The sequence below is a fragment of the Fusarium redolens genome (genome assembly GCF_020744475.1).
Source record: "Fusarium redolens strain MPI-CAGE-AT-0023 chromosome Unknown BKA55scaffold_1, whole genome shotgun sequence".
NCBI classification, from domain to species: domain Eukaryota; kingdom Fungi; phylum Ascomycota; class Sordariomycetes; order Hypocreales; family Nectriaceae; genus Fusarium; species Fusarium redolens.
In genome coordinates, this window is record NW_025763664.1 from 4938465 (window position 1) to 4954704 (window position 16240).

The following is a 16240-nucleotide window of genomic DNA, read 5'->3' on the forward strand; positions in this document are numbered from 1 at the left end:
ATGGCCTGGGGTTCAATGGCCGACAGAGAGATCCCGCGGGAGCAGAATTGCCTGTGATAATGATTTTTCAGATCCTTCTGTGCATTCATCTTCTTCATTCATAAGACTGACCAAGCCCACCCACTTCTGAAGCTCTCCGTATCTTCACTCACACCAAAGGTTCCAGACTGCTTACAACTGCTGAGCACAGTTATCATAAGCTCACAAGTCTAGACCTCAACAACTAACAACTAACCTATCTCATTCTCACTCACAAACTACAGACAATTCACTACACCTTGAAACATGCATCTTCAACAGTCAATCCCACAGCTTCGCAGCTCTCTTACTTCCCCATTCGGTAATAACCTCAGCCAACCCCCCGAAGATCACAGCTCTCACCTCTATTTTCGCCCCCATGTGGCGCCGAATTAGAGGGACCTGGAGCTCTCAACGCCCCTCCTCCACCCAACCGATTGAGGGAATGTCTAGACTGTTGAGAGCTCGGGTCCCTGAAATGGATGGATCCCACATAGGATTTTGTCGGTATAATCTCTCACCGAGACTACGTGACGTACGTCTTATTCGCTTGTCACATTTACGATACAGGGGTTTTCTGCAGACGGGAAAGAGAATTCAACAGTTCTTGAGTCTCCCTGAAAGTTTGAACCAGAAACATGGGCATTCTACTGGTGAGTTGTCCCGGCTTGCAAGGCTGGCTAATGTAAGGAACTTTCAATGGGGTCAACATTCTCCACCAAAAAAAAAGTTCGAAATAACGACGCTATCACGGCGTCAGTGAATATGTTGTCTGGCAACACGCAATTGACTCAATTGTAATTCATGACATGGTATCAGTTCGTAGACACGAGGAAAGTTGCAGATTAACTGTTGAATCATTTCATTTCAATCGGCGCGCCGCGACGACTTGCTCATTACTAAACTAAAACAGTCCCGTTGTGTTGTACAAATGCCATTAACTCGGCAATCCATTTTGCCCATCTTCTGAGCATTATCCTCCCATCTCCTTTTTCCCTTCCATTTTTAGACTCCTTACAGCTTGGAGACAAGCTCGGCCCACTTGTCGGTGGAGAAGGACTTGGGTCGCTCAATGGGGGCACCGAGAGCGCGGTCGATGATGAGCTGGGGAAGGACACCAATGGCGCGAGAGACACCGAAGAGGACGGTGTAGTAGTTAGCCTCAGTAAGACCGTAGTACTGGAGGAGGACACCGGAGTGGGCGTCAACGTTGGGGTAGGGGTTCTTGGTCTTGCCGTGCTCGGTGAGGACACCAGGAGCGATCTTGTAGACCTGGGAGACGAGCTTGAACATGGGGTCGTTGGGCATCTTCTCCTGGGCGAAAGCGCGCTGAGCCATGTAACGAGGGTCAGTCTTTCGGAGGACAGCGTGTCCGTAACCGGGGACGACACGGCCGGCGTTGAGGGTGGACCAGAGGTAGTCAGTGATGGCCTTGTCGCTGAGATCATCACCGACAGACTTCTTGAACTCGGTGAGCCAGTTCAGGACCTCCTGGTTAGCAAGACCGTGGAGGGGGCCGGCGAGACCGTTGAGACCAGCGGCCAGAGAGAGGAAAGGAGAGCTGAGAGCACTGCCGACAAGGTGAGTGGTGTGGGCAGAGACGTTACCACCCTCGTGATCGGTGTGGATGGTGAGGTAGAGACGCATGAGCTCGACGAAGTCGGCGTTGTCGGCGAAGCCAAGCTGGTTGGCGAAGTTGAAGGAGTAATCCTTGTCCTTCTGGATGGGAGCGACCTTTCCGCCCTTGAAGACGTTCTGGTAGATGCGAGAAGCAATGTTGGGGAGCTTAGCAATGAGGTCCATGGAGTCCTCGAAAGTGTAACCCCAGTACTCCTTCTTGTTGATACCCTTGGCGTAAGCCTTGGCGAAGCTGGAGGTGTGCTCGAGAGCGGTGACGGCCAGCGAGAACTGAGCCATGGGGTGAAGGTCGGTCGGGCAGTGGTCGATGAGCTCCTCGACGAACTTGGGGAGATCGGAGCGGGCAGCCCACTCGGCGGAGAGGTCGCGGACCTGCTGCTCAGTAGGGACCTCGCCGGTCAGGAGAAGCCAGAAGAGACCTGCGCGGTTTTGTCAGTATTCATGATATTGTGAGGTTTTGTGCGCATTGATGCGACTGGACTCAACTCACCCTCGGGAAGAGGCTCCCTGCCACCGGGAGCCTTGGGGAGAAGCTCCTGGCACTCGGGGATGGTCTTGCCACGGAATCGGATACCCTCCTCAGAGTCGAGAACGGAACCCTCCCAGACGAGGGCCTTGATGCCACGGGCACCACCGTAGACCTGGTCAAGAGTGACCTTGTCGACGACCTTGGAACCATGCTCCCTATGTGAATGTTAGTTATGAAAGTTCAACTGCCGGTGATTCTGCCGTGGTTTGCAAGCTTGAGGCTCGGCGTGGGCCCTAGCTCGGCAAACAATGAACCGAGGGGAGAGAATGCGACTGACTTTCGGAGGGCCTTGACCTGCTCAATCTTCTCAGGCAGCAACTCGGCGAATCGCTCCTTCAGGGTCTGTGAGGATAATCGTTAGTATATGGTTTTATGTGGTTTGTGTGGACGATCATGAGTATCAATGGGCAACATTCATGACGTCTTTGGATCCATGAAGCTTGGACTTGTGCTTTATCCGAGGTTAACATACCTGAGTCTTAGCCGAATAGCATCGAACGGCGTTGAAGACAGAGCCATTGATAGGAGAAGAGCGGAGGGAAGCCCGCAGGGCAGCGTTGCTGAGACGGGCGACAGAAGCCATTGTGAGAGATAGTTATGCAGACGAAGAAGATACGAGTGCAAAAGCAAGAACAGGAACAAGAGGCGGAGATGCCGGAGGGAAGAGGAGAGGTATATGAGGGATAGGATAGAGTGGAGGGGAGGAAAAAGTAGGTTAAGTTAGGTAACGGGGAGGAAGAGGTTCAAGTAAGCCAAGAGGTCAAGTCGATAAAAAAAAGGCGCAAGCTTGAGAGGGAGGCACAAAAAAAAGTAGACTACCCCGTCTCATTCTGTGACATTGTCCTCTCACCTTGGCTCTACCGTAGCTGTGAGTACTGAACCTCGGGGACCGGGGGTACGGGGGGCATGAAGCATCGAGCGGAGCGGGACTTATGGGGCAGGATACAGTGCAGACAGCCCGGTTTTGCTCTACGGGATGGACTTTTACAGGGGGGTTGGATGGACAGCCTCAGCCAGTTTTTTTTTTTTTTCCGCCGATTACCAGGGGTGACGTTTCTGGGGACAACGCTTTTTGGTTTTGCTTTTCTTACTGGGGTTTCAGTTCTGGGCATCATGAAGTCGATATCTGTCTGTTAGAGGTAGAGCATAGGTATCTTTGCGGGGTTGGAGAGCTTCAGCGTTTCATTAGGTTGATAGCTGTCATTGAAATCGTCATTTTTGTGTGTTGGAGAATTGACTTCAGCCCGTCAAGTTCAATCTAATCTATCCTCGATTACATCAGAGCTCGCTACAGTAGAGCACAGCACAGCACCCTCTTTTTTGACCATACCCAGCCGTATTCCGTCATCAACTGCCAGTTGGGTGGTATCTGTTAATTCCTCGGTTATGCTCTATTTAAACAGTGCAGGTATGTATCGCTGCCAGCTGACCGATCACTATCCATAATAGTGCCTCACCGGAACTACATGTCCCCTCTATAATCCAAGTGCCATGCTGTCCTCTTATTTTGATGAGGTTGCACAGGCAGAAAAAAAAGTGACTGAGCTACGACTCTAGAGGAACATTTACCGCGGGCCCCCTCAACCTGCATCTGCAAGCCCCAAAATTTTGGCCCTAATCCTTGTCCCTCTCCCGCCTTCTCAAGCTCCAATTCGACGCACTCCAAGCCCTCCCCCAAATGGCCGAGATGCAGGCCTTAGGGAGCAAGAAAACTTTGGACCTTAAGTCAAAATGCCAAAATAACTAGTCTCAAGGTCCCACTATTTCAAGAGGAAATTTACCCAAGTCTTTTTGTCGCTCAGGATAGAAGTCTTAAGTTTTCTTGCCTCCCCGAGGCAGGATGGAACCCCAACAGCTAGTGATAGTCTAGGCTTGTGTCTTGGGTCTGGGGGTTGCGTTGGCTTGGCTTGTGAGGACAAACAAAACAGGATGAGGGAGGCAGGGAGGGCTTGCGGCTGCTTCTCGGCACCAGATACACACTTATTCAATGTTGTCTGTGTGTTTTCTCAGCGTTGATTGATGTTTGGCAATGTGCGGGAGCGTGGAAATAAAGGCAATCCATAGGGGTGCATTCAAGATCTGCCCAGCCAGGCTCTACCCCTGTTGTTTACCTTCAACGTCGAATTTTTCTCTCATCATGACAACTTTCGGAACTGGTGTACCCTCCGAATATTGTCTCCATGATGGAAATGCTCTTGGGTCCACCAAAACGAGCCCCTGTGAAAGAACAAGTGGAGATACCATCACAATCAACACGTTTGTTTGGTTCATTGCTCGTGGGACCTCGGTCATGCTGGCCATTATCGACGTAGCCGTGATTTGACGTCAGAACCAAGATGGGTTCGTCGGACCTAGAATTAAACACGAGGACAAGACGACCCGGAACTACCGTGATCCATCGCCGGGCCTCCGAGCCAACGCCTCAGGGCTTCGGACTGCCGACCTACCCTTCTATCCGGCCAGTAGAAGGTCTCTACGGAGCATCCGGACAGCTAATTCATAGTTGCCGTTCTCCAAAGAGATAATCACATCTGATCGCGAAACCTGTTTAAATCAAGCGCTCGACTCGATAAGGTATTTCCGATCACCCGGCCGCCTCGGTTGTTTCAAAACCACCAACATCGGCTATTCTGTCTTGTGATGTTGTCTCCCAGCACCATCTAATGGCTTTCAGCAACTTGGCGTTTCTTGTCATACCTTTGTTCAATAATCACGGTGTATCGTGGATCCCTCGACAATCTATTATTAATTATTAACCATCTGTTTCACGTACCGCTTCATGGTCTAGGCGCCTGCAGCATCCTTGATACTAAGATACGTTGCTCATTACCGCAGTGTCTAGGCCAAAGTGCATGCCTTTTATCGAGTCTTACGTACAGACTACATAAGCTCAACAAGAAATCGCGCGTTTACGGAATTGCTTTCCTTTTAGATTGTCTGTGATCTTATCTAGGGTATCATGCACTCCACTATCACTAAAAGCTTCATACGGATTCAACACGGAAATGTAAATCGTTCAATAAGTACCTGGCTGTGTAAACCCATTGCAAATGTCTATATAAATCTAAGATTTGCCAATAGGTAACTACACTTGATTCCAGTCCAGATTAGGATGCAGGCATTAGTTGACACTGCTAATCTATTGCAATTCCACATAAACAAGGACACCCATCATGTATATAGTGCCAACCTACACCACGAAAGTGCTTCTGATTCTCTAGCTTCAAATACATCACTTCGCAATGTTGGGTTCCATTGTATGACCTTCTTTTGGAAAATTGACTCTGTTATAGACCAGGCGCTACTTGATTTGCCAGACTCCCTTCGGATTCAGTAACCCAGCAGGGTAGCAGATATATGTGCATTCATTTTTGTATCTACCTGCTTCATCAACAAAATGAAATGCCAGTTGATACATTTATATATATTGGAATTTTCAATTAATACCCTGACAGAGTGCTGGGTTCCTGTGATAGGTTGATCGCCTCTTGCAAATGTTCATGGTCAAAACTTTGTCTACTGGGGAAAATTGGGCTGGCGTCACACTGCAAAACTTACCGTATGAAGAAGAGGAACATAGAACCAAATCAGGTGTCGGAAACCAAGAGGATGACCTAGGAATAAGTCAAAGGTACATGGTTATGGCTCGGGTATGGTCGATTCCACTGCTTTGTCCCATCGAGTACCTTATACAATAAAGTACTGTGGAGCAGTATCTCAATAACAATGAAATAGCCATACTCGGGAAACAGAATTCGGTTACAAAAGAGAACTAGGTACCTTACCTTATTCCATTTAATGTATTGAATGCTTGGAACATTGCAGCACAAGTCTGACGAGGCAGCAACTAAATGGCTGTGATGTTGGTTGAGGTTCAGAGGCTTTCCTCTTCTGGGTTGGCACCGGATAAACTGTCAAAACCCAAGCCCGGAATAATGATTTGAGTGACCTGGAACCAAACTGCGACACTTAAAAAGGCTGCCCCACCTGTCACGCTCATTCGCCTCAGCTTTTCTTCTCCTACTTCATCCATCATCACCTCACGAACCAAGAAAAGAGCAGCATCACTCTTGACGACAACGCCCATCGAGGCGAACCCGCAAACAACGCCAGTGCAGTTATTTTCCGACCTTGTCTCTAGTACTGACAGCTTTTTCCTCGCCTGACGGTTTCTGTTGGCTTTATCGCCCGCTGCACAATCTCGTGACTCGTCGCGCTCCTGACGCAAACAGTAGAAGAGCTTTCTCTCGCACAAGTCGTACCCGTACTCCTGAGGCCTGCCTTCTCTTTTTGTATTTGCGCCGCATATTTCCAGCTGATACATCACCTTATCTTACATTAACTGGGACTGCTCTCGTATTACTTACTACTACTTATCTCGCCAGTCGCGACTGCGTAAAAGAAAAAAAATCTCTACCTGCCCACCTAAGGAAGGAAGGAAGGACCCGCTTAAGCTTTTTCGTACCTGAATAACGCGACAAAGAAATTTAGATTCAGACAGAAATATCTTCTTCTGCATCTCTTCGCTTTGCTTCGCTTCTATCTCGTGCTGCAGGCATTTTATTTCAAGTGGCGTCACCCACCTCTGGCTATATCGCTGTCGGATCATATCTGGAGTGCATCACATTTTGAGGCATCTTGCGTAGCTCGCCGACTACTCCAGTCTACCAGACAAGCACCACACACATTACAATCACTTCAGATCAAATCAAGTCATCATGGCGTCCGCAGTCGCGGATTTGGAGACTGGTCTCCAGGCTATGCTCAACTTGAAGCCGCCAGGTGTATCCGGATCCCGCATCACCAGTTTGACCTCTCTTTGCGTTTCCAACATTCAGGTAAGGTTCAACCAAGCATCTCCATTTGTTGCAACGCCAAACAATCGCTAACTGTTTTGCCTCAACAGGCCGAATCCGTCCTCATCCAGAAAATCTTCACACACTTCAAAAAGACACCAGGCACACACAAGTTGGGGGTACTCTACGTCGTAGACTCTGTAACCCGGAAATGGCTCGAGCAAGCCAAGGCACAGGCACAGGCAATTAACAGCTCTGCCCCGGATGGAACCTATGCCGCTGGCGTCAACCGAGTGACAGAACTCATGCCTGTTTTGATGAATGACATCCTGCAGTCCGCCCCGGAAGAACAAAAGGTACGCATATCTGACTATCTGACTATCACCCTCATGTAGCTGGCAACCAGTCACTGCCACGTGCCGCGCATACCGGAGCATCTTGCAAGGCGCCTCTGTTGACGACCCTCTCACTTCTTGACATATTTGACCTCCGTACTATTTATTGGATCGTAACTCACACATAGTCCACCGTGTAGGAAAAAATTAAGAAGCTCCTTGATATCTGGGAGAAGGGCCAGACGTTCCCTACACCAATGCTTGAGTCTTTTAGAGAGAAGCTCAACGCACCACCACAGAGTACGTTTATTACGCAAGCAGTATCACGCCTGGCATCATATGCCTAAGCGGTACTGCTTTATTGCCTCGAATCAACTTGTAGTCTAACCCATGTGATGTTACAGACGATTCGACAACTCCTCCCGGTAGCCCGCCTCCCAATGTGCTAGGCTCGCAGCAAGGCAGCGCTTCAGCTCCCGCTACGACTTCAGCTCCTCCGGCTCCTAGCGGCACATCTATTCTTGAGGCTTTGGCTAACATCGCTCGTCAAAACACGACCGCTCCCCCTGCCAACCCCTTACTGGCTCCCACAGCACCGTATAACCTGCCTGCTGCCGCGCCACCTCAATCAGTATCATCTGCTACGCCGCCTGTATCGTATCCTCCGGCGTCGCAACCTGTAAATGTGCCGTCTCTTCCCTTCGGCCTCCCACATATGGGGGCGCAGAATGGATATGCAGGCTCTCCTCTGAACAACCCAAGTAACCCACCTAACCCGATCAACGGGGGCATGCCTGGTGCAGCACCTGGTGCCGCAGCCCCTGGCCTTGGGCTTGATCCAAACACTCAGCAGCAAATCATGCTGATTAAGGCGCTCGCTGACCAAGGTATTCCATTTGATAAGATTCCTGCTCTCATTCAAAGTATGGGTGGTGCAGGAGCCGCGGCTGCAGCTGGCGCTCCCCCAGCTCAGCAGCCTGCCCCTTATGCACAGAACTCTCAGATTCCCGGTCAACCTGCATGGGGTGGTCCTTCAGGCAAGCCAGACGATTCACGTATGCCAGGCTACGGCCATACAAGATCTCCTCCTAGATTCCATGGACGTTCTCGTTCGCGATCTCCTGATCGTGGCTGGAGTGGTCGTGGCTCTCCTCGAAATGGACGTGATCGCCTAGACTATGCCCGTGACTCTCCTAACCGTGGCCGCCATGATGACCGCCGTGGAGGTGATTATCGCCAGCGTAGCCCTCATGGACACCGTGGACGAAGTGAGACCCCGCTTCATGAGCAAGGCCCAGCCGATAAATGGGTCGAGTACGATCCAACTCTTCCATCCGGACACATCAAGGTCTTCAGCCGAACATTGTTTGTTGGTGGAGTAACGTAGGTGTATCCTAATCTGTATTCGTATCTCATTAACTAACCAAGAAACAGCTGCTCTGAGAGTGAATTGCGCGGCATTTTTGGCCGCTTCGGTACAGTGCAAACATGCATTGTTAACAAGGACAAGCGACATGCTTTCGTGAAGATGCTTACCCGACAGGACGCTGTCAACGCCAAGCAAGGTACCGAGGACTCCCGCAATCTAGAAGTGCCGCTTCGTGTAAGTAACTGTAGTCTGCATTTGGTACTGTGACTCGAGCTAACTTTGTCAGACTCGTTGGGGTGTTGGTTTCGGCCCTCGGGACTGCAGCGACTATTCAACGGGTGTCAGCATTATTCCTATCCATAAGTTGACGGAAGCTGATCGCAAGTGGATGTTGACCGCCCCCTATGGCGGCAGCGGTGGACAACCCATCGAGACTGGCCTGTCAGTGGAGGAGCCCGATATCGAGATCGGAGCTGGAGTCTCATCCAAGGCCATCAGCCGACGCATGCAAACGGACAAGGGCGGTAGCAACGGACCCAAGTCAACTCGCAATCGGGATGAGGACCTCTCCCGTTGGCGCCGAAGTCGAGACAACGGCTCCAACGGCCACCATCGTCGGGACGATCACCGCGACCTTCCTCAGGATGGACAGAACATGGTTGCTTCCTTCCCCTTTGGTCTTGGCACACTGCCCAACGGCATGCCCAACTTTCCCGCTGGCTTCACATTCCCTGATCCAACGAATAACTAGGGATTTCTTTCCAGGAGGACGCACAAGTTTATATGATGATACCCAGGCATGGAAATGGGAGTATATTTGTTGTTTTATTGTTGATTTCCCTGGTTGCTTTAAGCAGCGAAGAAGGTGGCGTTGTTGGCAACATGGTTCCAAGGTCTATACAAGGGCTTGGCTTCGGAAGACGGGTTTCTTGCGTGAGTTGGCGGGCAAACAGTCGTGATGGACGGCTTCGTGCAGGCGCATTGACGACCAGATGTGTTTTTGTTTGTTAATGAGGGTCTTAAAGCCACGTAGCTATGTTGGCTACAAATGAAAAGTTATGATGTTCCACTAAATACTTGTGCTTTGTGAAGTCATGCCCGTGAATTCGATCAGGTCATCTTAGTCGCCGGGAGATCCCACGGTGCACCCAAGTTTCAGCCATGTGTTTTAGAGGCTTGCCATATTGATAATGTCCTTTCACAGTTATTTCCTTTCTTAATGTGGTATACATATGGTTATGTCTGGACACAAGGTGTCGCTTGCTTCTGCAGTGGTTGCTTGCTGCCATTATTCTTCCGTGGTGAATGTTCCATCACAACCATTTCATAACGACGCGGCCAATAGATATTCTGAAGCTTTTGGTCTCCTTTTCCTGTTATATAGCAGCATGCCTCCTCGCAGTAAAGCCCTCGTTATCTTAGTCTACATGATATAAAACCAGTGCCCAGCAGCGAAGTCTTTATGCTTGTTGATCTTAGATAGACTGATCAACCTCCTCTGGATGCTTCAAATGTTGTAAGAGGGTCGTGCTGTCTCGTTCTCGTCGAGTTACATGATCTGACGGCATCCCGGGGTGTCTGCAGGGTAGTCAATTTAGCACTCCTCCTCAAAGGTCGTTGTCATGTTTGTACAAACTTATCCCATTTGCTTTTTAATGCTAACAATCGTGATCTTCTGTGTGAAAGTCTTCGATTTACTTGGTATTTATGTTTGTATATGCAACATGTGGCTCTGTATGATCGAGTGTCTTTCCCTCGTCAGGTATATCCCGACCGCTCACGACAGAGCCATGCCAAGTCTCAATAGTGAAGACTCGTTTCTAGAGGCATTGTCATGCTTTCAATCACTTCTATGCTTTTTTGTTACGGTAAAAAGAAAATATTCATTGTTGTATAAATGTTTGCTTTGGTTTCGTCTTCAGATCTTCGTGCTTGTGAGTCATATATATGAATGCCTTTATGGCTCCTTCCTGAGTCTTGTTTGATGGTTAAACGGGGATGTACTTTAAACTTATTAAAGTTGTGTAAATCCCATCGATATCTCGACAATAGAGATCTGGATAACACAACAAGAACAACACACTTCTTCTCTAATAGAGACCTCTTCGTGTACCTGGATAGACTGAGTATCTTGAGCGATATATACTTCTGGATAGTCCTTCTGTAACTTGGTAAACTTGGTTCTACAAGGGAAATTAGAAGGGTCTTTCGTCAAAATGAATGCAATTCACACGAAAACTTAGTCGTGATCTCTCATCTCTCATTCTTATTCGAGTATAATTCACCATTTAGATAAATTCTACGATATACATGAAGCTCGAGAAGACTGTCAGCCTCGTCATGTGAACTAAGTTCTTCACGTTAACACAACACAACATATCACTTTAACCAAACTTAACCTTAACTCCTTATCTTAGCATACCGTCCCATGCGTATAATTTATCTCCAATAACATAATTTATCAACAGAAAGCCAAAGTAATGCGTTGCAACAAGTATCCTCCCTCCTTGCCATTGGTGGCTCTATCTCAGCCTGGTACAGGGTAAATCACCACCAAACTCCACTCTCACCAGCATTTCGATCGTCGCAGTAATCTTACATCCCTCCCTGCATCTCCTCACGAGCACGTCAAAGCGATCACGATCGTCTCATCCCTGAATCTATCCACCAGCAGCACTTGCACCGCCAAGACAAGACAGACCGTGACGATCGAAGCCTTCACCGTCGGTAGTTAAAATAAAGTCGACAGATCGACAGCGCCATTCTATCAGGCAGCAATAAACTCATTAATGTTGTCTATTCACATGACTAGCGACTCATCAATATCGTTTTCAATAGATTACTTTTACCTTTCCCTTGTTGTCAGAAACAAGGTTCGGTTATCACCAAAACCCCCATGGGGCTCGATTGGGGTATAGTGCGAGATTTTCCCCTGACTAGGTTGGATTGATCACCGACGGTCCTTTTAGATACAGACTTTGATATGATAGTTGTCATTTGATGTGGAAATATTAGTATTCTGAGTATTATCTTTTGAGACAAGGTACGTAAACTGACTCAGAGCTTGACTGGCTGTGACGTCTCTACCCCTTCAGCCTCGAAATTACGCATTCAGGTGATGCAGAAAAGATAAACAACCAACACGCTCAGGCAGGGATATCCATCATTATCTGCCGCTACGTAATAACATGGTCTCAACTTAACAAGAGACACATATCGCACTTGTCTCGAAGCCCCAAAATTAAAAATTCCTTGTGCTAAACCCTTTGAGATGCAACTAATTGTCACGCGGATGGATCCCTTCATCCACAGTTTGGCTCCAGCGCAATATCCGACTACATACCAATCAATCGATCAATCGATTACAGTAAACACTCCGCGCTGAACTGAAACCATAGTCTTATGCCGTCTATCCACGCCCAAAGTACGCTGTAATTTTACTTCATACCCACTGACTTGCCGCTCAAATCGCGACGACAGAAAAACAAACGTCTGCTTCCTGTCAAGTCCGAAATTAACGGAGCCACTCTAGGTCCATCCATCCCTTCATCGTGCATGCATGTCATCCATACCAAGACAATCCAGAAACCTTCTACCAAGCACGCACTTGCATGACTAGAAAAAGCAAAGGTCACAGAGAAACCGAAGCACCACGGGACTGACGGACTCGGGCCAAGACAGAATAACAGATAGCTCAATTATAAACATCATCCATCTACTTTGCCTGATCGTTGTCAAAACGGAAAGGGGATTCCCGTCGTATGTAGCTTCAGAGTGGACTGACAGAGTCTGGAATTAGACTATAACGTCGTTTTACACGGCCTGGACAATGATGGGTTTTGCTGCCCAGGCTAAGCATGCAAACATGTGCATGTATGTTAGCGATCTGGACAAATACTCATCTTGCTCTGTGAGTCTAGACGAAGACCCTGTCGACATAGCCCAGCTCATGCGCCTCAAGTCCAAGTCTTGGTACAATACATGGGGACATACAATTATCGTATGGTTTGGTGGCGGTAACAGAAATCGAACATCGAGAACACATATCTTGGCTCTTGGCTGTCAAGTCTTGGTCCATCTGGCCAAGGGCGGGCGTGTGGAAAAGAAAAACATCAGCCAAGAGCCAAGATTCATATCTGTGGCATCAAAAGTGTTGGCATCGGTAGTCGCCGTCTTGGTATCTTGGATGATCGACTTGGAAACATAATAGGGCTGGACGATGAAATGCACGTCCTCTGACATACATCGGATTCCGAAATCAAGAATCATTGAGACTATGTTCGTGGCCAATTCCAAGATTGACGGGACGCGTTGTCAATCATCGAGGCTTGTAGAATTTTATGGACGCACACGTGGTAAGTAAATGGAATTGCGACTCCTGGCGACACAAAAATGACGAGGCCTCCTCGAAACCAGCAGCTGTGTTACTGGACACACATATGTGATGTCCTACGGCGGCTGCTCCCCATCTGCAAGGCTTATTGATGAGGAGGAAAACGGCCTGCTCGGAAGTCATAAATATGAGTGTAAGACGAGGCTTGATTAAGCATACATGCAAATTGAGCCATTGTCAGATTGAGCAATCTGCAGCCTCTCATGGGGAGATGTTCTTCAGGCAGTATACCCCATGGGCAAGTGAAAACCGCCCATCCACCCGTCATACGGGAGGCTGCACTAGGCGCGTAATACCATGCGGCCTAAAAAGAAAGTCGAGGTGAATATGCTCGTCGCAACGCGCAACTTTGCGCAACGCACATCCATCTTGGCCGTGCCACAACGTTTCTGGTGTAAAGGAAACACTCTCGTTTCAGTCAGCGACTGAGTTGTTCGTCCAACGACCGAGGCCAGTTGTTTCATCAACCGGTCGTTCCTCGCTTCGAGACTCTTGGCATCTCCGGAGAGAAGGAAGTCAAGATTGGCTCTGGACCTCAATGCAGCTGCATGAATGTGGGCAATGGACAAAATACTCTCATGCGTCTCGTGTCATCTGAGAACATGGCTGACGATAATACAGACCTACACCTGATTTTGAGTCGAGTTGATGTCCGCCAAAGCCGAGCATTGAGATGAAGTGGCCTTGCGGCCAAGATCCGGGGTGTGGCATCCTTTGCGTATAAGCAATTGAGATGGCTCAAAGAGGTCCATAGTTGAGTTGTCAGCATGTTTGCTTGGCTTTTGACATACGTCCGTCTTCGGCTCCGTGATGTTCCCCAAGTCGCGAGTCGCGCTTAATCCCCAGTCTAGGAACATGTACCCGATTACAACTTTCATGACTGTTTCGAGGCGGAATTAATACGGATAGGCCATGATGCAGACTTCCGCAGCTTCACCATGGAGTACCCGCGCAGTATCAATTCTCACGTATGAATCACTCGAAATTGTATGAGTGAATTAGTTGTCAGGATGAGATGCAGGGTCCTCCGGCAGCCTCAGGTCCGTCCATCCATTATCGAGTCGTATGCTCCAGTTTTCGTTATTGACTAGCCAAATGTGAGTTTAGCCAGTGAGAGAGGATTCTTCTCCATCAAATCCCACACCAAGGTTTGGAGACCCGTGGAGCCTGGAGAAATTCCTTTTTAAGATGGAGACTCTTCAATTGCGACGCAAACAAAGACACCATCGGAAGCTGACCGCTAAGGTGTTGTCCATCGTCGATCACTGATCCTGGTTCTTCTCGTATGCTTTGAATGACCAGGCCCAACACGGTGTGAAAGCGTGGCGCGCAACTATCCAGGTCGCGGCAGAGCCTCGTTACAATCTTTGCACTGCGACTTGTCGTGAACTGTAAAAGCCGATCGCACCGACAGGGTCACTAGCTTGTATTGGAAACAAGATATAGATGTTATCAACTAGGACCAGCAAGATTGAGACTTGTCTCTTGATAAACGCCAATCCCAATCGTGCCAAAGGCGGACATACCGTTGTCGAATATCCGACGGGATTGTTTCAGGCATAGGTTAAGGTAACAGTTTAATACTCAATGGTTAAACAGGTTCTCCAGTCCAATTTCTCCAGACAAGCTATAGCATTGACATCATATCCGATTCGCGATTGAACAAATGAATTTGCAATTCCGGGAATGACGGCACGGATAGATAGGATGCCAGATAGATACGGGGGCTGTCGTGGAGACTGTCATGGGGAGCTGGAGCAATGAAATGGGCGCAAGAGCCTCATTTACTGGCGCCAGCCAACGGCGAGGCACTTTGGCAGGGACAAGTGATAGCAGGTGGGTTGTCACAAAGACTACCAACAACAGACACGTAAAGAAAACCGAAAAAAAAAAAAGCCGCGTCTGGGGCCTTTAGCTTGGGGCGCTTAGTGCTTCTCTGTGCTTTCTGTCTGTCTTTGGGAAAGTAATGTCCGACAACTGACAGGGCCTGGACTTTCTGAGCGCTCGACTCGGCTGGTACTCGGTACCTTGAAGACATGGTACGGCCAGCGGCGGCAAGTTGGCGTGCTGAGTTAGTGGAAGGGAAAAGAAGTGGATATCAGGAACGAGCATCCATCCATCATGGTGGAGCAAGAATGCTAGAGCACCGTGTCAGTTTTTTCCAAACCAGAGTTATCGGTCCTAAGCCCTAGCCACGTCGCCGCCTCCGGTGAGGCTTTGATAACAGTCTGTATTATCGCAGGCCAGATCATGGCTGCGATCCAGAGGCTATAAACACCGCGGCTTCCGGGATATCCAGAGCCTTGCGATAGAGCCCTGACAATACAGTGTGATTGACAATCAAAGCTGGACAACGCAGCGTAGGATGTTGTTCAGGGCTAGCCAATAGTAAGTGCGACAGCTTGACTGCCGAAGGTCGCGTGCAAGCCAAATCGCGTGGATCGGTACAAGCGGGTCTCACATGCGGGCAGTTATAAATCCCTGCATTTCAATTTGCGGTGGCTATTTGGGGTCGTTGGGGTTTGGATTTGGAGAACAGGCTGAAGACTCTAGTTTTGACGTCTCTAGATCAAGCCGGCTGTATGTGTGAGACATACAGACAAGTGTGCCATCATCATGAGACCGGAGTTTTGACGGTGACAGCACTGCGAGATTTCGAGATTTCTCCGCTTTGAAAATAGAGGTCAGGATCTTGAGTGACGTACGCGCATCGTGCCAGATTCACGTATCATTTTTCGTTTTCGGATAAACCATGACTTGTTGATAGACCGCCTCAGCCTCTGGCAAGTAACGTCAGCAGAGGCGACAACAACATGATGCGACTTTGGCTTGTCATGCTGATCCTCACGAATCTTCTTTTGTGGTACACAAGACGCAAGCACCCAGGGCGCAAACAGGCACAAGACCATCAAGTGAAGTCCATGCCTCGACAGCCCCTATCAGATGAACAGTCCTACCCCGGACTGTGGCGGAGAGTGCATGAATAAGAAAGTCGGAGCGGAGGCTGGGAGACACAACGACATCCAGGGACTGGGCCTGGGACAGTCAAGGTAGCACTCGACTCCATCAGTGAGGTCCCTTGAATCGAGTGAAGGCTTGGCTGTTCAAGGAAGCCGCTCTTCGCTCTCCGCAATTGTGCACTGTTGCTGTCGCCAAGGAAAC

General features: G+C 48.9%; 3 protein-coding genes across 3 annotated transcripts; 1 reads left to right on the forward strand and 2 right to left on the reverse strand.

Annotated features, from left to right (window-relative positions):
* Positions 1 to 818: 818 nt before the first annotated feature.
* On the reverse strand, positions 819 to 2768 carry BKA55DRAFT_701072 (citrate synthase-like protein; the record flags this gene model as incomplete). The annotated part of the gene is made up of 4 exons (XM_046200587.1): positions 819 to 2075; positions 2147 to 2340; positions 2463 to 2527; positions 2658 to 2768. The coding sequence occupies 4 exons, from the start codon at positions 2766 to 2768 to the stop codon at positions 1033 to 1035; spliced, it is 1413 nt and encodes a 470-aa protein (XP_046057310.1). The 3' UTR covers positions 819 to 1032.
* A 3291-nt stretch (positions 2769 to 6059) lies between these two features.
* On the reverse strand, positions 6060 to 6509 carry BKA55DRAFT_533136 (uncharacterized protein; the record flags this gene model as incomplete). The annotated part of the gene is made up of 1 exon (XM_046189424.1): positions 6060 to 6509. One exon carries the CDS (start codon positions 6507 to 6509, stop codon positions 6060 to 6062), a length of 450 nt encoding a protein of 149 aa, XP_046057311.1.
* A 394-nt stretch (positions 6510 to 6903) lies between these two features.
* On the forward strand, positions 6904 to 9436 carry BKA55DRAFT_588960 (uncharacterized protein; the record flags this gene model as incomplete). The annotated part of the gene is made up of 6 exons (XM_046194861.1): positions 6904 to 7023; positions 7092 to 7337; positions 7517 to 7616; positions 7721 to 8699; positions 8751 to 8919; positions 8972 to 9436. 6 exons carry the CDS (start codon positions 6904 to 6906, stop codon positions 9434 to 9436), a joined length of 2079 nt encoding a protein of 692 aa, XP_046057312.1.
* Between the last annotated feature and the right edge of the window lie 6804 nt (positions 9437 to 16240).